General features: G+C 35.5%; 1 protein-coding gene across 1 annotated transcript; it reads left to right on the top strand.

Moving 5' to 3' along the window:
• The first annotated feature begins 228 nt into the window (after positions 1-228).
• On the top strand, positions 229-900 carry LOC108330361 (uncharacterized). The gene has a single exon (XM_017564845.1). It carries the CDS (start codon positions 229-231, stop codon positions 898-900), a length of 672 nt encoding a protein of 223 aa, XP_017420334.1.
• The last annotated feature ends 18,721 nt before the right edge of the window (positions 901-19,621 follow it).

Genomic DNA, 19,621 nt, shown 5'->3' with positions numbered 1-19,621 from the left:
AGGAGGAAGTTTTAGAGAAAAAAGAAAATGAGAAAGAGAAAAATGAGTGTGAGGGAGAGGAAGAGAAAAATAAAAGTGAGTATGTGAATAAAAGAGAAGAAAAAGAATAAATAAATAGAAATAAAGAGAAAAAGAGGGAGAAAGGTGAGAAAAAGGTACCACAATTGAAGAACCTACCTTACCCTCAGAACTCGTCCAAAAGGGATAAGGAAAGGCAGTTTAAGGTTCATGGATATTTTCAACCGACTACAGATTAATATTTCTTTTGTGGAAGCTATGGAGTTGATGCCAACCTATGCAAAACTTATGAAAGAGCTCCTGACAAAGAAAAGAAGATTTTCTGAAGAAACAATGGAGCTTGAAGCAGGCTGCAGTGCTATAATCCAGAAATCATTACCTCAAAAGTCCAAGGACCCTGGAAGTTTCACCATTCCAGTCACAATCGAGACATTGCCAGTAGGTAAAGCATTACTTGACTTGGGTGCTAGTATAAATTTAATGCCTTTGTCCATGCTAAAAAGAATATGGGATTTGGAAGTAAGGCCTACACAGATGACATTACAGTTAGCTGATAGATCCATGAAATATCCCTATGGTGTGGCAGAGGATGTCTTGGTTAAAGTTGATAAATTCATGTTCCTAGTTGACTTTGTGGTGATGGATATTGAGGAAGATGTTGAAGTTCCTATAATACTGGGAAGACCTTTTATGAAGACTGCTAAGGTCATTATTGATGTTGATGATGGAAAACTAAAGGTCAGAGTGCAGGATGATGAAGTCAACTTTAATGTTTTTGAAGCAATCCAGCACCCTAAAGACAAACAACACTGTTTCAAAATGAATGTGGTAGATGAATTTTGTTTATCAGCCAAGAAACAATTGAAAAAGCAAGTCCATTGAAGAAAGCTTTAATTGGTGTTTGTGATGAGTTGGAAAAAGAAGATGAGAAGAAAGTTGATGAATATTTGATACACTTGAATTCAACAAAGGCAATTGCATCGAATGAAATACAATATGAGAAATTGCAGCAAGAAAAGAAAACTGAAAGTCAAAAGCTGGATGACGCACTATGGCATATAGAGCTGCTTATAAGTCTCTTACTGGTTTATCCCCATTTCAGCTGGTATATGGTAAGTCATGTCACCTACCAGTCGAGTTGGAGCACAAGGAATTCTAGGCCTTGAAATTTTTAAATTTAGATTCAAAGGCAGCAAGAGAGAAAATAAGATTACAGTTGCAGGAATTTGAAGAAATGAGATTCAATGCTTATGAATCCTCTAAGCTCTACAAGGAAAGGATGAAAGCTTATCATGATAAGAAAATTTTCAAGAGAGAACTCTACCCAGGCCAATCAGTGTTACGGTTCAATTCCAAGTTAAGGTTATTTCCTGGAAAACTCAAATCAAAATGCTGAGGACTGTTTCTTGTCAAGGTTGTCAAACCTTATGGAGCTATTGAGTTAGAGGATCTTGAAACCAAAAGAAGCTGGGTTGTAAATGGGCAAAGATTAAAGCCCTCCTTGGTTGGTGAGGTTGATAGACTTGCCACAATCATCCAATTGGACAAAACATAATGATACAGGCGTCAGTCTCGTGACGTTAAACAATCGCTTTCTAGGAGGCAACCCAGTGTTTAATTATGTTTTCACATTTGAATTTTATCTTGTGTGTTAATTGTGTTTGTCTATATATTATGTGTTTGTATGCAAAAGGGTGAGTTTTAACATTTAAATGTCTTAATAGGGCAAACCATGCATGCCTAAGTGCTTTTTGTACAAAAATGTTTGTGTCATGCATGATACTAAGTTTTGTTGCCAAAATTGAGTTCATTGAATGTTAAAAATTGCCTTGTTTTGGCCAAATTGTGAAATTTGAGTTTGGGAGTTTGATTTTGCATTTGATGATGTGAAACTTCTGGAAATGATAGATAATTGGTTGAGGAATAGATTTATATGTGTCTCTGGATTAATTAGATTGAATTCATCATGAATTGGGTGAGTAAAGGTTGAAAATTTTCAAAAGTGGCAAAAACTGCATTATTTTCGCCTAAGCTAAACTTTCTCGCCTGGGCTAGATATGCAGAAAACTGAATCACAAGTTTTGCTGATAATTGTGCTTACGCGAAAGAAGACTTGCCTAGGCGAGAATTGAGTTTCAAATTCCAGTTCCCACTAGAACATTTTCACTTGAACTAAAATTGAGTTTCCTAGGCGAGATTTATGCTAAAATTTGGGGTGCCCAATGGAACATTTTCGCTTAAGCTAAACCTTGCTCGCCTAGGCGAAAATGTCCTGCAATTAAGGTTGAGCCACTAGAGCTTTTTTGCTTGGGCGAAACTTGGTTCACCTGGGCAAAACTTTTGAAATCTATTCAATCTAGCTTAAGCGAAAAAGTTTTAGCTTAAGCGAGAAAACATGACCCTATGTTAAAACTCAGAAAAGGAAGAGTTGGTTCATAACCCTTTTCTCTACAAAATCGTGCTTTCTCTCCTAAAAATATAGGGCGCAAATTATTGGTACAGTGACACAAAATTAACTCACCAATGCCTTCCTCCCTTTACTAATTTCCCTTGAATGTAAGTTCTACTTCCCTATCTTCTATTTGCACCGAACAAATTTGGGGTTTTTTTTTTCTTTGTATGTTTTGTGGAACCCTAAGGTAGTACCCATGTTGGTTGTTGTTGTGAATGAATTGTTTTGAATGTTTAAGTGTGAGTTGTTGGTATAACTAAATAGTGTAGGTTGTTTATGCATGGATTAATTCATGAAAATTTTATTTATGAAGATGCACATGAACTGTTCGATGAAATGCCTAACTTAATTGATGAAATGCACCATAGAGGACAACTCCACCTTTATGAGTACCTCTATAACAATGTTCGAGGACCATATCCAAGCATGACTCCACCATAATTCTTGGCATACTTACAGTGGCCTGGGGACAGTCCAATTTTTCCAAGGGGAAATGGACCAACTAGATCTGACATTAGTTGTGCAGCCGGATTCACATCAGGCTTGGGACCTTCAAGAGGAGGAGTTTCAAACTGATTTTGATAGAGTTATGAGGGGAGATTGACACACAACAATATTCAAACCTCCAGAACTCAATGAAATACGTTTTTTTTTACTGCAGAACTTTTATTTTAGTAATATTATGCTTTAGTTGTTTTGGTTAGAATGTAAAATTTCGATTACTTTTTGCTTAATACTGCACAGAGCACATACACAGCTAAAATGAATTTTTTGGGAATTATAAGAAAATATTTCTTGAGGAAATTGGTTAAAGAGAAATCAAGTTTCAAAAAGTGTCCTAAGATAGTACAACTGAAAAAAAAGGAAAATTTTGGTTGAATCCATATTTAAATGGGATTAGGATATTAGTGTTGGATAATTGGTTAAGATAATCTGATGGACGAACGCCTGAGAAGCTGACGACCGAAGCTGTGCGAGCTCCTCGAAGCTTCCTCCAGAGAGTGAAGACGCAGCGGAATGGACAAAAACTCGAAGAAGAACAAGAACAGAAGGTTAAACTCGAATAGAAAACCCTAAAATCATGAACGAACCCTAGAAATAAGGGAAAACTCAAAAATGAACCGATTAATCGGTTCGAACTCAAGATTGAACGGTGGAAAAGGTTTAGATCGAAATAAAGGAGGGTTCAATCGGTGGAAAATGGAAAACAATGTGAAGAGAGGTGTTTAAACGGTCAAAATATGAACAAAATGGTGGAAGAGGCTGTGACGAGGGAGAAACGAGAATGACAAAGTGAATCTGCAAGGATAGAAGACTCACCGTGAAGAACCATGGCTGGAGACGAGGGACCCGAGAGAGAAATGCTCTCGTGAAACGAAGACGCGCAAGGTGTAGTGAGGTGTCGTTGAAGCGCTGAAGATGTGGCAGTGAATTAATGGTTTAGAGTGGAGGAATGGTGACGTGAGAGAGAAGTACGGTGGTAATTGGAAAATGAAAATGAGAGTGGTGCTTGGAAGGTGGCTAGAGGGAGTCTTTGGACTCTCTAGCCTATGACTTTCAAGAGAGAAAAGTTTCTAATTCAGAAAACTCAATTCTCATTAATCTCAAAAGTCCAAATACAAGAGAGGAGTTGGGTATTTATAATAACCCATGCTCCTTAAGAGCTAAGCTAGGAAAAGTAAAAATACAAAAGGAGGACTACGTCAAGGAGGATTCCATCATGCCCTCCCTCTTAAGAAAAGATTTGTCCTCAAATCTGACAATTGCCTTATGAAGAAACTCCACACAATCTTTGGGAGCATGGCCATCTTGGGGTGGCCTTATTCTTTTAGATCTAGTTTTCTTCCTCCTGGATCAAACACGAATCTGCAATACACATCAAATATATTTTCGATTAATATCAATCCAAGAAAGAATTTTTCTTTAAAAACAAGAGAATAAGAACTTCTAATACTTTGATTAGTAATCTTTAAAAATTTTAGAAGTGCAAATTCAATTTTATCTTGAGTTAATTGTTTTCTTAAAGATAACACTAACTCAAGATTTGAATTGTCATATTTTGAAAATGTTTTCATGACAATTGGTTTGAAAGAGAAGTCAAAAATTGAAAAGTAATCAATTATTGGAAAAGAAGTAATGATTTGGAAACCTTCCCTTTTAGGTTCCCCAGTCTTTGAAAGAATAGGATTTGTCATCAGTAACAATTTCTCCTTTTCTTTCTTTTCTCTTTCTTGCCTTTCTCTCTTTTCTTCTTTTCTCTCTTCTTCTCTTCTTAATTTCTCTCTTCTTCTCTCTTCTCTTTTCTCTATTTGTTCTCTATCTCTCTTCTCTTCTTCTTTCCTTTCTTCCTTTTCTTTTCTCTCAATCTCTCTTTCTCTTTTCTTATCCTTGATCTCCTTAAGTCTTGCCCCAAATTCTAATTCTCTACGAAGAAACCCATGATCATTTAAACTCTCAAGAAATAATTTTCCATCATCAATGCAATACCTAATTAGTTCTAGGTTTCTTTTAATGCTTGAAGGCACAAACTTTCTTCTCATGCAAGCTTTTAAATCATGCCAATCACGTATGGAGGACTTTCTACCTTTCCTAACATGATATTGTCTTTCATTCCACCACTCTCTTGCATGCTCTTCTAACTTAGAGAGATATATACTAAGAACATAATATTCACTCTCTTCACAAAACCAAGGATTTATTTTATCAATTTCTTTTTCCCAAGCTAGGTATGTTAATGCACCTATGTTTTTACCAAAGGATGGAAGATTCCTAGCTTGTTTAAACATTTCATCAACTTTATCTAACCTAGAAGACCTATATGAACCATAAGACATCTTTGTTTTTAAAAGTTTTCTTAATCTAAAGGGTTCAAAACTTTCACTTAGACAAGTCCCAGGTAAGAGAGGTAAGCTAAAGAGCTGCTTAAGTACCAAGTCTTGCCTTGCCAGAAATGTCTTAGGCTACTAACTAATTACCCCTTAAACTAAAATCACCTTTAAAAACAAAGTACACAACTCAAACAATCACAAACAATTAAGCACAAATAAAAGACTAGACTCTCGGACTCTAATGTGATAAGGCTTAGAGTTTAATCTCTTTTAGCCTAAATCACCCCTAAACGTGAAACACATATCAAATCAAGCAAAACACTTAAGAAACCAGCGGACTCTAATGACCCCTACGAGATACACAAATCAAGTCAATATTAAAGTCTACTCCTATGGTGAAGCTTGTAGCTTTGGCTTACAAGACACATTCACCTGTCTAGCTATGCTAAAATTAAAGCAAGTAAAGTTGCCAAGAGTTTGAAAGAGCACCAAGGACTCTTCCAAAGCACTTGGACTTTATAAAAGGCCCTTTTACAAAACAAAAGCTAAGGCTAACAGTAGGCTAACACAAGCCTATTACAAACAAATTGAAGAAAACAATTACAAAGAAAGCAAGCTATGCTACTAGTCTTGTTCTTGAACGTCCTGGGTTCGGTTCACTGCTGCAGGGATTCACTTGATCAAAATATGGCCTTCAACTACCTCTCTCAGCTTAATCAAGAAATTAACTTGTCCAATCCTGCAACACAAATGAATCAAGGTTGTTGTCACTTACACCCTTAGTAAAATTAGTTTGCACAAAAATATAGGGCAGTAAGAACTTCCCTTTCTCTTGGCTGAACAAACTTTCTAGTAAGATTCTGCAGTTGCTCATTTAAACTCCTGGACAATTTGAATTCCAATGAAAGCAACTCTGCACAGATAATTCATACCAATTCAGCAGATCAAGTAATTCAACAATGAACAATTTAAATCCAAAACAGTTTAAACAGTCAGAAGCAATTAAACTAGATAACTCCCTTTAGTTCAAAGCTTCCACATGAAGTGCTTAGGTTGTTGTTTTCTCAGTAAGTTTCTGCTCAAACTAAACTCTCAAATATCAGCTTTGCACACACCAAAAATCAAACCAGATTCTATTAGACACATGCAAATGGTCATTATACCAGATTCAAAGAAATGTAAAATCTAAGCTGAAATCGAACTGATTAACAACCACCCCAGTCTAATCAAAATCAGTTTAATCCAATACAATGCAGAACAATTCCAATTTAGAATTCAGATTGGCTAATCCTAGTGTACAAAAAAAAACTGTCATACCAGATTCAACACTTGAAATTATGCTAATCAAAGACAAGCTATAACAAGAAGAGTTCAACCAAAACAAAAGCAAGTTAAGGTGAAAGAAACTCCCTTCAATTCAGATGGCTGCTACTGGTTGCTCAACGAATACACTCTTGTTGTTGTTAACCAGCCTTGGATCTCCTAGCTTTTGTCTACTCTTCCCTTTCACTCGGTCTGGTGCAACTGATGCAGTCACAAGGAAGATGTCTTTTGCTCTCTAGGAATAAACTGCAAGAAAATCACACCCAATTCAGCAAATCACAACATCCAACAAATTGCAAGCTATAACACAAACAGTTTAAACAAACAGAAGCAATATAGCTAAGCAACTTCCCTAATTAATGCTATTTCTAGTTGTTGGCTTTAGTGGACTTTGTTGTAGGTTCTTCCTCGTGCTCAACTAATCAGCAGATTCATTCTTCACTTGTAGACATCCTACACTGCATTCTTGTAACTGATGCACTAGCTATATGACACCAATTAAATCAGGTCTACACAGCTACACCAAAAACAGTAGATCCACCACATGATACAATGCAGGAAAAATGAAGAATAAGTTGATTCACAATTAAATGACCAGTATAGCCTGTATAGCAAATCAGTGAATTAAACTGATCAGAATCAATGGACCAAACTGGTGACAACAATGTTCGAGATTAATCAAAAGTAGCAGACCAATCTGATCAAACCAATGAAATACAATGTGCAGCAGTATGTGCAGAAGTATGTGTAATCAGGAATTGGCAATTAAAACAGTGTTGATGCAACAAAATGAAGAAGTTCAAAATGCAATCAGAACAAGTAAAGTAGCAGTGATTCAACAAACAAATTAAGGTTCAAAATGAATGCAAGAGCAGATTAAAATGAGTACAATCACAGCTGCTTTAGTTTGATCACTCAAACTCTTTTTCCTGCACAATGAACATTCAGCAACACAGTTAGATAAACAATGAAATTCTCTATTTCAAAGTGCCAAGGAATTAGGCCAAATTAGCCTCACGAAACTCACTACACTCAGGGTTCACTTTGAAAACTTAAAGCACTAAAAAATGGAAATGTTTGGAAGGGAGATTCTCCCTTGGCAGTACACAGTTGGAGAGTCTTTCAGACCACCACCACCTAAGATGCTACCAAGCACACAAACCTTCTTTCAAATTCCAGAAACCAGAGTGTAACAAGCTTCTCAATCAAGAATGGCTAGGCTAAGGTCAGAAATTAGAAACCAGAATAGAACAACCACAAATAAGGACAACACAGCAGATCTATTGCTTAAGACAACTCTAGATCAGATTATGAAAGCAACAAAAGCTCAATTATGAACATCAGATTAGAGTTTACACTTGCATTGAGACAAAACCAGAACATTCAACAATGACAAGCAAGAAACAAAGTAATGAATAAGGTGAGCACACAAACAGAACCTAACAAGGGATCTAGAACAGATTCATAAAACAAGAAAATAAAAAAAAAACCCAAGCAAGTTGAATCAGAATATAAAATCAATATTTCAGTATTGACATTCTAAACTGTTTGAAGAAAGTTCTCAATTAAATCAGCTCAAATTGCAACATTCTTCACTTCTGATTTTGGAACCTCTATATTGAACTGCACAGGTCCAATTGCCTTTTACTTGTATAGTACACTTTTCACAACCTGCTTTTTTTTCTTTTTTTTTAAACAAATGCACAGACCTTAAGCTCTTGTCACAGTTCAATATGATGTATAAAACTCAAACAGATATAAATTTCAGTTATACTGATTCAACTTTGCTCAAAACAAACACAACATGGTGGTTTCGAAAATGGGAAATTCGTTCTAGCTGCAATTACTCAAGTCTGACCCTTATAACACCTTGAATATGGCAAATAAAATTGGTTTATACCAGAATAGGGTACACAAAAACAACAGCTATCACAGAAACTGGAATTTCACTTTTAAAGAGCAAATTGTGCTTTAAAATAGCTCAAGTATACCACCAACTCTTATGTATTCAGAATTACAATGACTGAAAGCAACAATTAATATGACTCTAGAATTTGATGAAACTAGAAGCTTAGCAATGAACTAATACTAAGCTGAATAGACACACAGTCAAGAACATTAAAACAGACTTCAAAGAAAAACCAGTTCGGTGTGGCTGGTCAAAAGAGAGACTGATGCTGCTGTAAGCATCTTGCACCCAAGCTCAATGCAACATTTCATAGCTTAATTGGTGTGCATTTGCTATCCACAAGCAGATTCAACTTTCAGCTCACAGAATTTCAAAAGTGCAATACAATTACATATAATGATCAGCATCAAAAACTCAAGACAGCTTCAGATAAATGAAATGACATTAAAACTGCTATTGAAGTCTGTCATCAAGCTCATTCAATTGAATGTCACTGCTTATGATGATGGACAGATCTTACTCAAAGCAAAAACTCAACTGAATCAGTTAAACTCAGATTTATTTGACAATTAAAACAAAGCAACATGACATAGACAAAACAGAAATGGATTTAGAAATTAAAACTCAAACAAAGAAGATTCACCGAATTAAAATGAACTAAGACTCAATATAATGACTCAAACACACAATGACACAAAATCAGAAAATGAGTTCAACATCAAACCAGAAAACACCTGGAATTGATTCAATGAAGACACAAACCAGATCACAAGACAGTAATAGAAAATGATGAACAACTCAGAATCAAATGAACAAAATCAAATGAAACAAAACTCAAAACAGAAATCATTAACAAAACGGAAACGCGAAAATGAAAGAATAAACTCAGAATCAAGACATAACTAGAAACAAAGACAGACGCGAAACAAACGCAAGAATAGAAGAATCGAAACAACTCAAAAATGGAAGAAAACTCAGAACAGAGACGAACCGAGATACTTACCTTCGAAGCGTGTTCGACCTTGCTCTGAATACCACTTGATGGACGAACGCCCGAGAAGCTGACGACCGAAGCTGTGCGAGCTTCTCGAAGCTTCCTCCAGAGAGTGAAGACGCAGCGGAATGGACAAAAACTCGAAGAAGAACAAGAACAGAAGGTTAAACTCGAATAGAAAACCCTAAAATCATGAACGAACCCTAGAAATAAGGGAAAACTCAAAAATGAACCGATTAATCGGTTCGAACTCAAGATTGAACGGTGGAAAAGGTTTAGATCGAAATAAAGGAGGGTTCAATCGGTGGAAAATGGAAAACAATGTGAAGAGAGGTGTTTAAACGGTCAAAATATGAACAAAATGGTGGATGAGACTGTGACGAGGGAGAAACGAGAATGACAAAGTGAATCTGCAAGGATAGAAGACTCACCGTGAAGAACCATGGCTGGAGACGAGGGACCCGAGAGAGAAATGCTCTCGTGAAACGAAGACGCGCAAGGTGTAGTGAGGTGTCGTTGAAGCGCTGAAGATGTGGCAGTGAATTAATGGTTTAGAGTGGAGGAATGGTGACGTGAGAGAGAAGTACGGTGGTAATTGGAAAATGAAAATGAGAGTGGTGCTTGGAAGGTGGCTAGAGGGAGTCTTTGGACTCTCTAGCCTATGACTTTCAAGAGAGAAAAGTTTCTAATTCAGAAAACTCAATTCTCATTAATCTCAAAAGTCCTAATACAAGAGAGGAGTTGGGTATTTATAGTAACCCATGCTCCTTAAGAGCTAAGCTAGGAAAAGTAAAAATACAAAAGGAGGACTACGTCAAGGAGGATTCCATCATAATCAATTGTAACAAAGTGATATACCAAGGAAAGAAACCAAACACAGAACCCAGTGAGTGTGTGAATCCTTAAACAGTTTGAGAGTTTCCACTGTTTGTTGTCAAGTTGATATTGCTTGAGTTTTCATTTGGATAACATCACACTTGAAGCATGGAAATGATCAAGGCAGTTTTGTTGAATTTAAATAACTCAATGCCAAACATCCAACCTAGGAATAATCACCCTTTTGTGATAGCCCATTTGAGCCTAATTGCTTTGAATTATGCACCTTAACCATAACTTTAATTAGTATCCTTTCCCTTTGCACACTTTAGGGATAAAGAGCATAGCTGCATTTTATTAAATTTTAAAATGGGAATTGGTTGGTGGAATTGTACTTAGAAAAGAAAGGGGCTGAGTATTTTGTACTATAATTCACTCCTTAGTATTGTATAGAAATGTATTAAAAAAACAAGAAAAGGAAAGAAGAAAAAGAAGGAGTGAATAATGAATGAAAAAGAAACATTGGGTTTTGAGGTATGAGATGGGATGAATTGAGAGTAGAATTGGAAGTGGGTTTAAAGTGTAGTTATGCTCTCTTTTCTAAAGTTGTGCTTTTGTTATCTTGAAAAAACATAATTCTTGGAAGCCCAGCCTCATTGCAACCTTTAAAAGTCCTTGAGATTCATGTTGATTGTGTGTGTTGTTTGATTGAAAATGACTGGCAGTTTTAATTTGTTCAATTTCAGTGGAAATGAGATAAACACATCCTTGTAAGATTTAAGAGAGAATTTCCTTTGTTAGAATCAATGGTTCTTACAATTGATTGTCTTGAAAAATTTGCTGCACTTTTATCTTGCTTTTATTTGATAATTGGATTCACCATTTGCTTCTGATTTTGAATCTGTAGTTTGGAATGCACAATTTGTCTTGTAAGGACTATGAAATTGATTTCTCAAATAACCAATTTCAAAGTTTAAGTTTTGAAAAGCTGTTGGGATCTTATTACTTTGCTTGAGGACAAGCAAGATGCTAGGTTGGGGGGAGTTGATAAGTCCAAAAAAGTAGTAAATTTTCATATGAAATTTTGGCACTTATGTTTTAAATTGTGTACATTTGTATCAATTCACCCTAATCTAAGAAAGATGAAATGTAATCATATGTTTCTGAGTTGTTGATTAAAAGGAAATCATTTGATCCCTATTTTGTATATGTTCTAGGTAAATTAAGAGAGAAGAGAAAAGAAAGAAGAGCAAATCCTGCAACAATTCGTCCAAGCTAAAATGATCTCGCTTAAGCAAGATTCGTCCAGGAAGCCATTACTTTATAAGTCATTCTCGATTAAGCGAGAATAATTTAGCTTAAGCGAGAATGACCCATCTTCTCCAAGAAGTTTCTTCTCGCTTAAGCGATAATCATCTAGCTTAAACGAGAACTCGTGCAATATATATGCTCACAAGTCAGAAAGAAAGAAAGAACAGAGAGAGCAGCAGAGAAAATCACAGAGTTATTGAAAGGGTTGTTCTTCCGCTTTAGCTGGAGAATCTTCTTCTTCATCTCTTAGAATGCTAATGGCTACCATGAGTGGCTAATCTTTTCTCTTGGGATTGAATGTAATTGATTTGAACTCGGATGTAATCTGGTGGTATTTATATATAGCATTTATGTTTTTATTCAATATTGGTACTTTTGTTCGACTCTTAGTGCTTGATTCTATCTGATCAATAGTTTCATGAATGTGGGTTTTAGACGTGACTGGAAAGTATTTCTAAAATCTGATCTGAACAAGAATACTTGATATCTTGTGATGCTAGGGGTAGATTTTAGTTTATCAATTGCTTATAACACTTGAATATAATGTTGGACAATTTGTTGGATATGCGAGGAATCAATATTCAAGGAACTGATCTTATGAATTTTATACGCGAGGAATCAATATAAATGACTTTTGTGTGTTACATCAATATTGGTAATTTCAGTTGCTATATGTTTATATTCATTCAGATTGCAGACGAGTGAGATAGATGAATTCAATCCCAACTTCTCATATTAAACTTTCTTTAACTTATCTGCTGTTACTATTTTACGTTTAGGCAACATAGTATAAATTATCAAAATCCATTATGAATCAGATTGAATAGCCTTGTATATATGTTGTTTGAGATAAATTTATCTATTTAATTCAAGTTGTTCCTCGTGGGATCGATACTCTTACTTAAAAATCATTATACTACAGTTGACTATTGGTACGCTTGCCAAAAGATTCAACAAGAAGTTTACTTAAGCAAAAAAAAAAAGAACACAAGTAAAGTAAATGGTTGAATAGTAAAAGAGCATAAAATGAACCAAAAGGAAGCAAACATGAAGTAAAGGATGCAAGATATGAAAACGAGAGGGCAAGCTCATGGATGGCATGCCACTTAGAGGGACACAAACGCTTACCAATTTAAGATGAGTAGGGAGGTCACCACTTGAGTGTTAGCTCAAGATAAGGCTAGAGAAGATGACACTCCTGTGAGAGCATTCACACAAGGTCGAACAAAGTGTATAAACTTCAAAATATTCAACCCTTTTACAAGTTTTGCAAAGCCCCTTATATAAATGTTAGAAAAAACAAAGTATAAAGGTGTTTCTACAAAAAGACATAAAAAGTTTCTAGTCACTGTTCTTGGAAGGTCCCTCATTACTTCATGGTGAGTCATGTACACATCACTTTTTGAGGTATTTTAATTTTTAAGTTGTATGTGGGCTTTAGGGCTATGCTTGTGGCTCAAAGACACTCTTATTAATATATGTTGCTTTATGATTTAGTTGACATGTTTAAGTCTCTAATTAGTGGTGGTGGTGACGGGAGGGGGGTGGGGGTTTGTTGTTGTCAAGTTAGGTCTTATGTGAAATAGAGCTCTAAAAAGCATCTTTGGGAGCAAAGGTTGTTTTTTTTCCAAGGTACGGGAAGTTAATTAAATTTTCTTCTACTTTGAATTGTGCTTTTGTTGGTTAATCTTATTGGATTGTGATTGAAATTGTTGAGTGGTGCTTGGATTGAGCTAGTTTGGTGTTAGGTAAAATGTTTGAATGTTCCTGTTTCTATGTGTGTTGAATTGACTGTTGAGAGTCAAAGATTAGATTGATTGTGTGAAATGGTATATTTTATTGATCATGAGTTGTTTAGATTGGAAATTGGTATGTTGATGTGTTAAATGAAGCATGTAATGTTAATTGTTAATGATGGGCGTTAGTTGAAGTGCAAATTTACTATTTTATGTTACACAAACTCACTAGGCAAGCCATATTCTTGTTGGGAGAGCGTGAAAATTGAGTTTGGTAGAGCGAAAGCCAAACTCGACCTTGGTAGAGAGTTAAAGGAGGAGACCTCACTTGGCGAGTCTACTCTCGTTGGGTGAATAAACTTGTATTTTTGTTCTAGTGCTTAACTCGTTGCGTAAGACTATTAGTCTATGAGTGAGGGTTCCTTCAGAGGAACTTGCTGACCAAGTCTACTGATTTTATAGATGACTTTATGATATTAAAATGTGAGGATCCTTTGAGAAATATGGTTCTATGGAATATACATGAGATTTATGAGTATAAAGTGGAACAATGAAAATGGAGATTGTAGATATTTGAATTGTATGATTGTTTGGTGTTTTGACTTCTAAGGAAGAAGTGCAAGTCCTTAATAGTTTCGTGTTATGCATTAACTAAGGATACATGTTGGTCAAAAACTATCTTATACTTTGCTAGGCTTACAAAAACTCACATAGAGTGTAATAATCTAGGTGGTGAGAGTTGAATGAGGTTTTTATGACAATATTTGGGATATGACTGTTTTCCTGGTGAAGCCATATGATAACTTACCTTGATAATGAGGGGTTTAAGAGTGCACAGTTTGGTATGACCGATCTTATAATTTGTTTCACTATTATATGGCAGGTGCACGACTTATTGTGTCTAAGTCAATTCATAAATCTAGATATTTAGTCTAGAATAATATATCTTGTATATGACTTATTTGTTTTAAAGTAGAATGCATGGTTTGGTGTTTCAAGTAATAGGGATTGTTTTATTTTATAAATTTAAAATATATGTATGTTCAAATTATATTTAGCTTACCCTTTTCTTGTTTGTGCTTCTCTTTTTGCAATGATCATCATATTGGTCTAAGTAAAGGAACTTACAAGTAAGAGCAAAAATCAATCACAGGATGGATGATTTCAGTAGGGAGTCTCTAATATTGACTATCATATTTATACATTGTGTATAATGCAATAAAGTTTTTCCTATTTGGTCTAAGTTCTGTAAACAAATTACTTCTTTTGAAAAAGGCTTAAATACTATTATGGTTCCTATTTTCATTGAGTTTGTTCAATGTGTCATTTTTGGTAAATTTTGGTCAATTTGATTCTTTTCTGTAACGATTTTTAAATTGTTAACCAAATGTAAACATTGTATGTCACGTCTCAATTCATAGTTTTTTTTTAAATCTTTTTTAATTTTTTCATAATTATAAAAAAATTTCACGTGTCAAATCAACATGATATCACGTGTCAGTGTCAGTCTCATGTGTCAAGTTAGTGTTATTGTTATGTGTTAGTATAAGTGCGACATGTTAATGTCTTATATTCAATTTAGTCACAAGTTTTGTTAATTTTGTTCAATTGAATCCCAATTTTAATTAATTTTATTCAATTTAGTCCCTGAACTATCAAGCATTTTTGGGTTTAGTCCATCTTCTAAAGTTTGCTTCATTTTCATCCTTCTCCTTAATGAAACTGTAATATTTAGTCCTCGAGAACCAACAACTTTAATTTTTAAATGAGCTGGCTAACGGTGTGCCACGTTTCATGCCATGTGTACAGTTAGAAATTAAGTTGGTGGGGATTATTCACGCTGAGCTGAAATTAGGGGTTATTCACTTTGAAGGATAATTAGGGTTCTTTACGAAACTTTAATCCAATTAAAGAAATGGCAATTAGGGTTATTTTGTTCATCTAATTGTGGTAGTAGTGTTTGGTTTGGTTGCGGTGCTTGGTGGCGTTGCGGTGCTTAGTGGCGTTGCGATGCTTCGTGTGGTTGTCGTGGTTCGTGTGGTTGCGGTGCTTGTTCGGGTTGCTGTGAAAAACGTCTTTGAAAGTATTGGAAGAAACGTGTAAGCAAGTAATTATGTTTGAAAGTATTGGAAGAAACGTCTTTGAAAGTATTGGAAGAAACGTCTTTGATTTTCGTTTAGGGTTGTTGTTATTTGTTTGAAATTGTTGATGTTACAATGTAGGTTTAAAAATGGTTTTCGACGTGTCTTTGTATCACATGGGCAAGTTCGTTAACAATAAGGGACTACAATATGTTGGGAGAGAGATACACGTTATAAAAGGAGTTGATCCTGATCGTTGGTCGTACTTTGTAGCAGTGGGCATTGTTAAAGATTTCAAGTATGATGGACAGTTCAAGCTATGGTTGAAGGGCTCCAAACAAAGACTAATGAACAATCTCAGAATAGTGAGTGATGACAAGGAAGCACTAAACTTGGCTAACTATGCAGAGGCAAATGATGAAGAGATTGAAATATATGTCAAACATGTTCGTAGTGAGGCAGAAGAAATTATGTTTATTACTCTTGGTGAAGAGGCAGAGGTAGGACACATAGACGACATGGAGGAAGAGGTAAATGTGAGTGACAATGAACTTAACTTGGTTGAGGAAGAGGCGGATATGGGTGAGGATGAGGTTAACATGATTGAGGAAGACGTGAATGTGGGTGACAATGATGTTAACATGGCTGAGGAAGAGGAAAATATGGATGAGGAAGAGGTCAACATGGTTGAGGAAGAAGAAGGTTCAGCCGAAGATAAAATAGATGATAGTGAAGAAGAAATAATGACAAATGATGATGATGGGTTTGGGATGGAGAATGAGAGGGTGCTACATGATCGTAGAAATATCAATCCTGTATTGGATAGGTGCAGTAGAATGAAAAAGAAGAAGAAAATGGTTAGGAGAAGAAGCAATGTTGGTGAAGGTTCATTATCATTAATGAACAAGTTGAAGACCATGATATAAATGAAGAATACAATAGTGATGAATTGTCTTCAGATGTAGATAGTGATGAAAGTGTGAGCTTGAATAGGGGGAAGTTTCCAAAGTATAAAGCGGATGATATGAACAAGAGCTTCAAATTTAAAATGGGGATGAAGTTTTGTTCACTGAAAGAATTTAAAAATGCGTTAATGGAGCATAGCGTTTTGAATGGAAAAGAAGTTAAGTTTTTGTGGAGAATGATCTGAATAGAGTTAGGGCAGTGTGTAAAAAGAAGTATGGTTTTTTAATTATGGCTAGCAAGGTAGGAGGCAGCCATACTTTTAGGGTGAAAACTTTGGTTGGGCATCACAAAAGTGGAAGGGTTTTTGGAAACAAAAGTGCAAGTGTACATTGGATTGCACAAGTATTAGTAGACAAATTTATAAATGTGGGTAACATGACAGTGAACCAAATCATTGATGAAATTAAGAAGTCATACAGTGTTGGAATAACTCCTTAGAAAGCTGGAAAAGCAAAAGAAATTGCAATGGATTCTTTAATAGGAGATGGAGAACGACAATATAGTCGTTTATATGATTATGTGGCTGAATTATTAAGAGTTAAGGCTGGAACCTTCAAGATTCAAGTCAATCAACCCCAACCCAGTTTGCCACCAAGGTTTGGGTCATTTTACATGTGTTTAGAGGGCTGTAAAGAGGGCTTCTTAGGTAGTTGCAGGCCCTTCATTGGGGTAGATGGTTGTCATTTGAAGACAACATATGGTGGTCAGTTCTTAGTGACAGTGGGCAGAGACCCTAATGACCAATATTTCCCACTAGCTTTTGTTGTGGTTGAAAGTGAATGCAAAGACACTTGGAGGTGGTTTTTGACACTGTTGCTGGCTGATATTGCGGACATAGATTGTCAACGTTGGATATTTATTTCTGATCAACAAAAGGTAATTTGTTTGTTTTATTAGCTAATTTCATTTAATATAATTTTCATTATTAAATAAAAGGTTCATCTTCTTATTTTGCAGGGATTAATGACAATGTTTGAGGAGATTTTGAATGGGGTGGAGCACAGGTTCTGTTTAAGGCATTTGTACAACAATTACAAGAAGAAATTTGGTGGAGGAGTGATCATTAGAGACCTTATGATTGGGGTTGCGAAGGCAACATTTGTTCAGGAGTGGGAAAAAAAATGGGTCAGTTGATGCATATAATTGGTTACTTGCAATTCCAACAAAATCTTGGTGTAAACATGCATTCAGTAGTTATCCTAGATGTGATGTCTTGATCAATAATTTGTTTGAGTCATTTAATAGTACAATTTTAGTGGCAAGAGACAAACTTATCATTACTATGATGGAGTGGATTAGGTTATACATTATGAGTAGGTTTGCAACACTAAGAGAAAAAGTAAAGACATGTGGGAGATGTTATGCCTAAACCAAGAAAAAGGCTTGATAGGGAAGTCGAAAAGAGTGGGAACTGGATTGCTGTTTGGGCTGGGGATGCAATGTTTGAGGTCACTCATGGCTTTACAATGGACAAGTTTGTAGTTGACCTAAGTAACCATACATGTAGTTGTTACTTTTGGGATTTGGTAGGAATACCTTGCAAACATCCTATGGTTGTCATTCATTATAAATTAGAGAACCCAAAAACTTATGTTCATCCATATTACAAGAAACATGCTTATGAAACTTGTTATGTGCCTCAAATTATTCCAATCAATGGACAACAACTATGGCCTAGAACTGATTCTGCATCACTACTACCACCCATTTATAAAACACCTCCTGGGAGGCCTAAAAAGTTAAGAAGAAGGGAAGTTGATGAGCATGTCAGTCATACAAAGTTGTCAAAAAACTATATTGTTATGAAGTGTAGCAATTGTCATCAATATGGACATAATGTTAGAACCTGTACAAAGGGAAAGAAATCCACAAAGGTACAACTTCCTATTATTTTATTTTGAACCTTTGTTATTTACACAATGTCAAATCTAATTACCTTACTCCATTGACAGACCACAAGGGCAACTGCAAGTGGAGGAAGATCTGCATTAAGACCACAATCTAGAAGAACATCAACAAGGGGAACTATGAGTGGAGAAGGATGTGAAGGAAGAACAAAAGCCGCAAGAACATCCACAAGGCCAACTGCGAGTAGAGGAGGATCAACACCAGGTAACGAAGGGGGTAGAAGAACATTTACAACAAGCATGGTTGCACAAGTTTTAGGGTCTCAAGCTAGTAGCAATATAAGTTTTAGACAAGCCATGTGATATATTTAATGTTTTGTTGTAGTCAATGTCACCCACTTAGGGAACAACCTAGCAGTGGGCATCTCTTTTTTTGGAGCTCTTTTTTGTCATGTACTAGCACATGTATGAATCAGTAAAGTGCTACGGGACCACTACAATGATGTAGCTCAATTACTTCTGTTATTTAATTCTAATGGACCACTTTTTAATGTTACCTACAATACCACCCATTTATTTATATCTACTACTTTAGCTTTATTTATTTGTACATGAGGGACCACACAATGTTTTAGTCTCTTCTGGTTTGCAGAGTTTTAAAACATCATTTTATAATGCTTTAAACTGTCACATAGAAATCTGCACTTCATTTTGAACTCTGCACTAGATAATTGGCTTCATTTTGAACTCTGCACCAGAAATGTGTTCAAACTCTAAAATGTCTTCAAACCAGACTGTTAGAGAAAATCATCTTTCCACTTCCAATTTTGGCTTAAAAATGATGGTTTACTATACTATTTTGCACTTAGACCAATATGTCACCAATTGAACCTTGCTAACAGTTTTAAAACATCATTTTATACTGGTTTAAACTGTCACATAGAATAAAAATTCTTTCATTATCAAATATGCACTTCATTTTGAACTCTACACTAGAAAATTGGCTTGAAATAGGTGGTTTCACACGTAATTTTGCTCAGCAGTGCTTCTAATTCAAAATTGATTACTCCAGCAACTTTGTTTACTCATTTGGAATGTGTTCAAACTCTAAAATGTCTTCAAACCAGACTGCTAGAGAAAATCACCTTTCCACTTCTAATTTTGGCTTAAAAATTATGGTTTACTATACTATTTTGCACTTAGACCAATATGTCGCCAATTGAACCTTGCTAATAGTTTTCAAACATCATTTTATACTTGTTTAAACTGTCACAAAGATTACAAATGCCACCATTCAAAATCTGCACATCATTTTGAAGTACGCACCATAAAAATGTCTT

This window comes from Vigna angularis, chromosome 4 (genome assembly GCF_016808095.1).
Source record: "Vigna angularis cultivar LongXiaoDou No.4 chromosome 4, ASM1680809v1, whole genome shotgun sequence".
NCBI classification, from domain to species: domain Eukaryota; kingdom Viridiplantae; phylum Streptophyta; class Magnoliopsida; order Fabales; family Fabaceae; genus Vigna; species Vigna angularis.
Note: the sequence above shows the minus strand (reverse complement) of the source record. Positions and strands in the feature narration are given on the sequence as shown.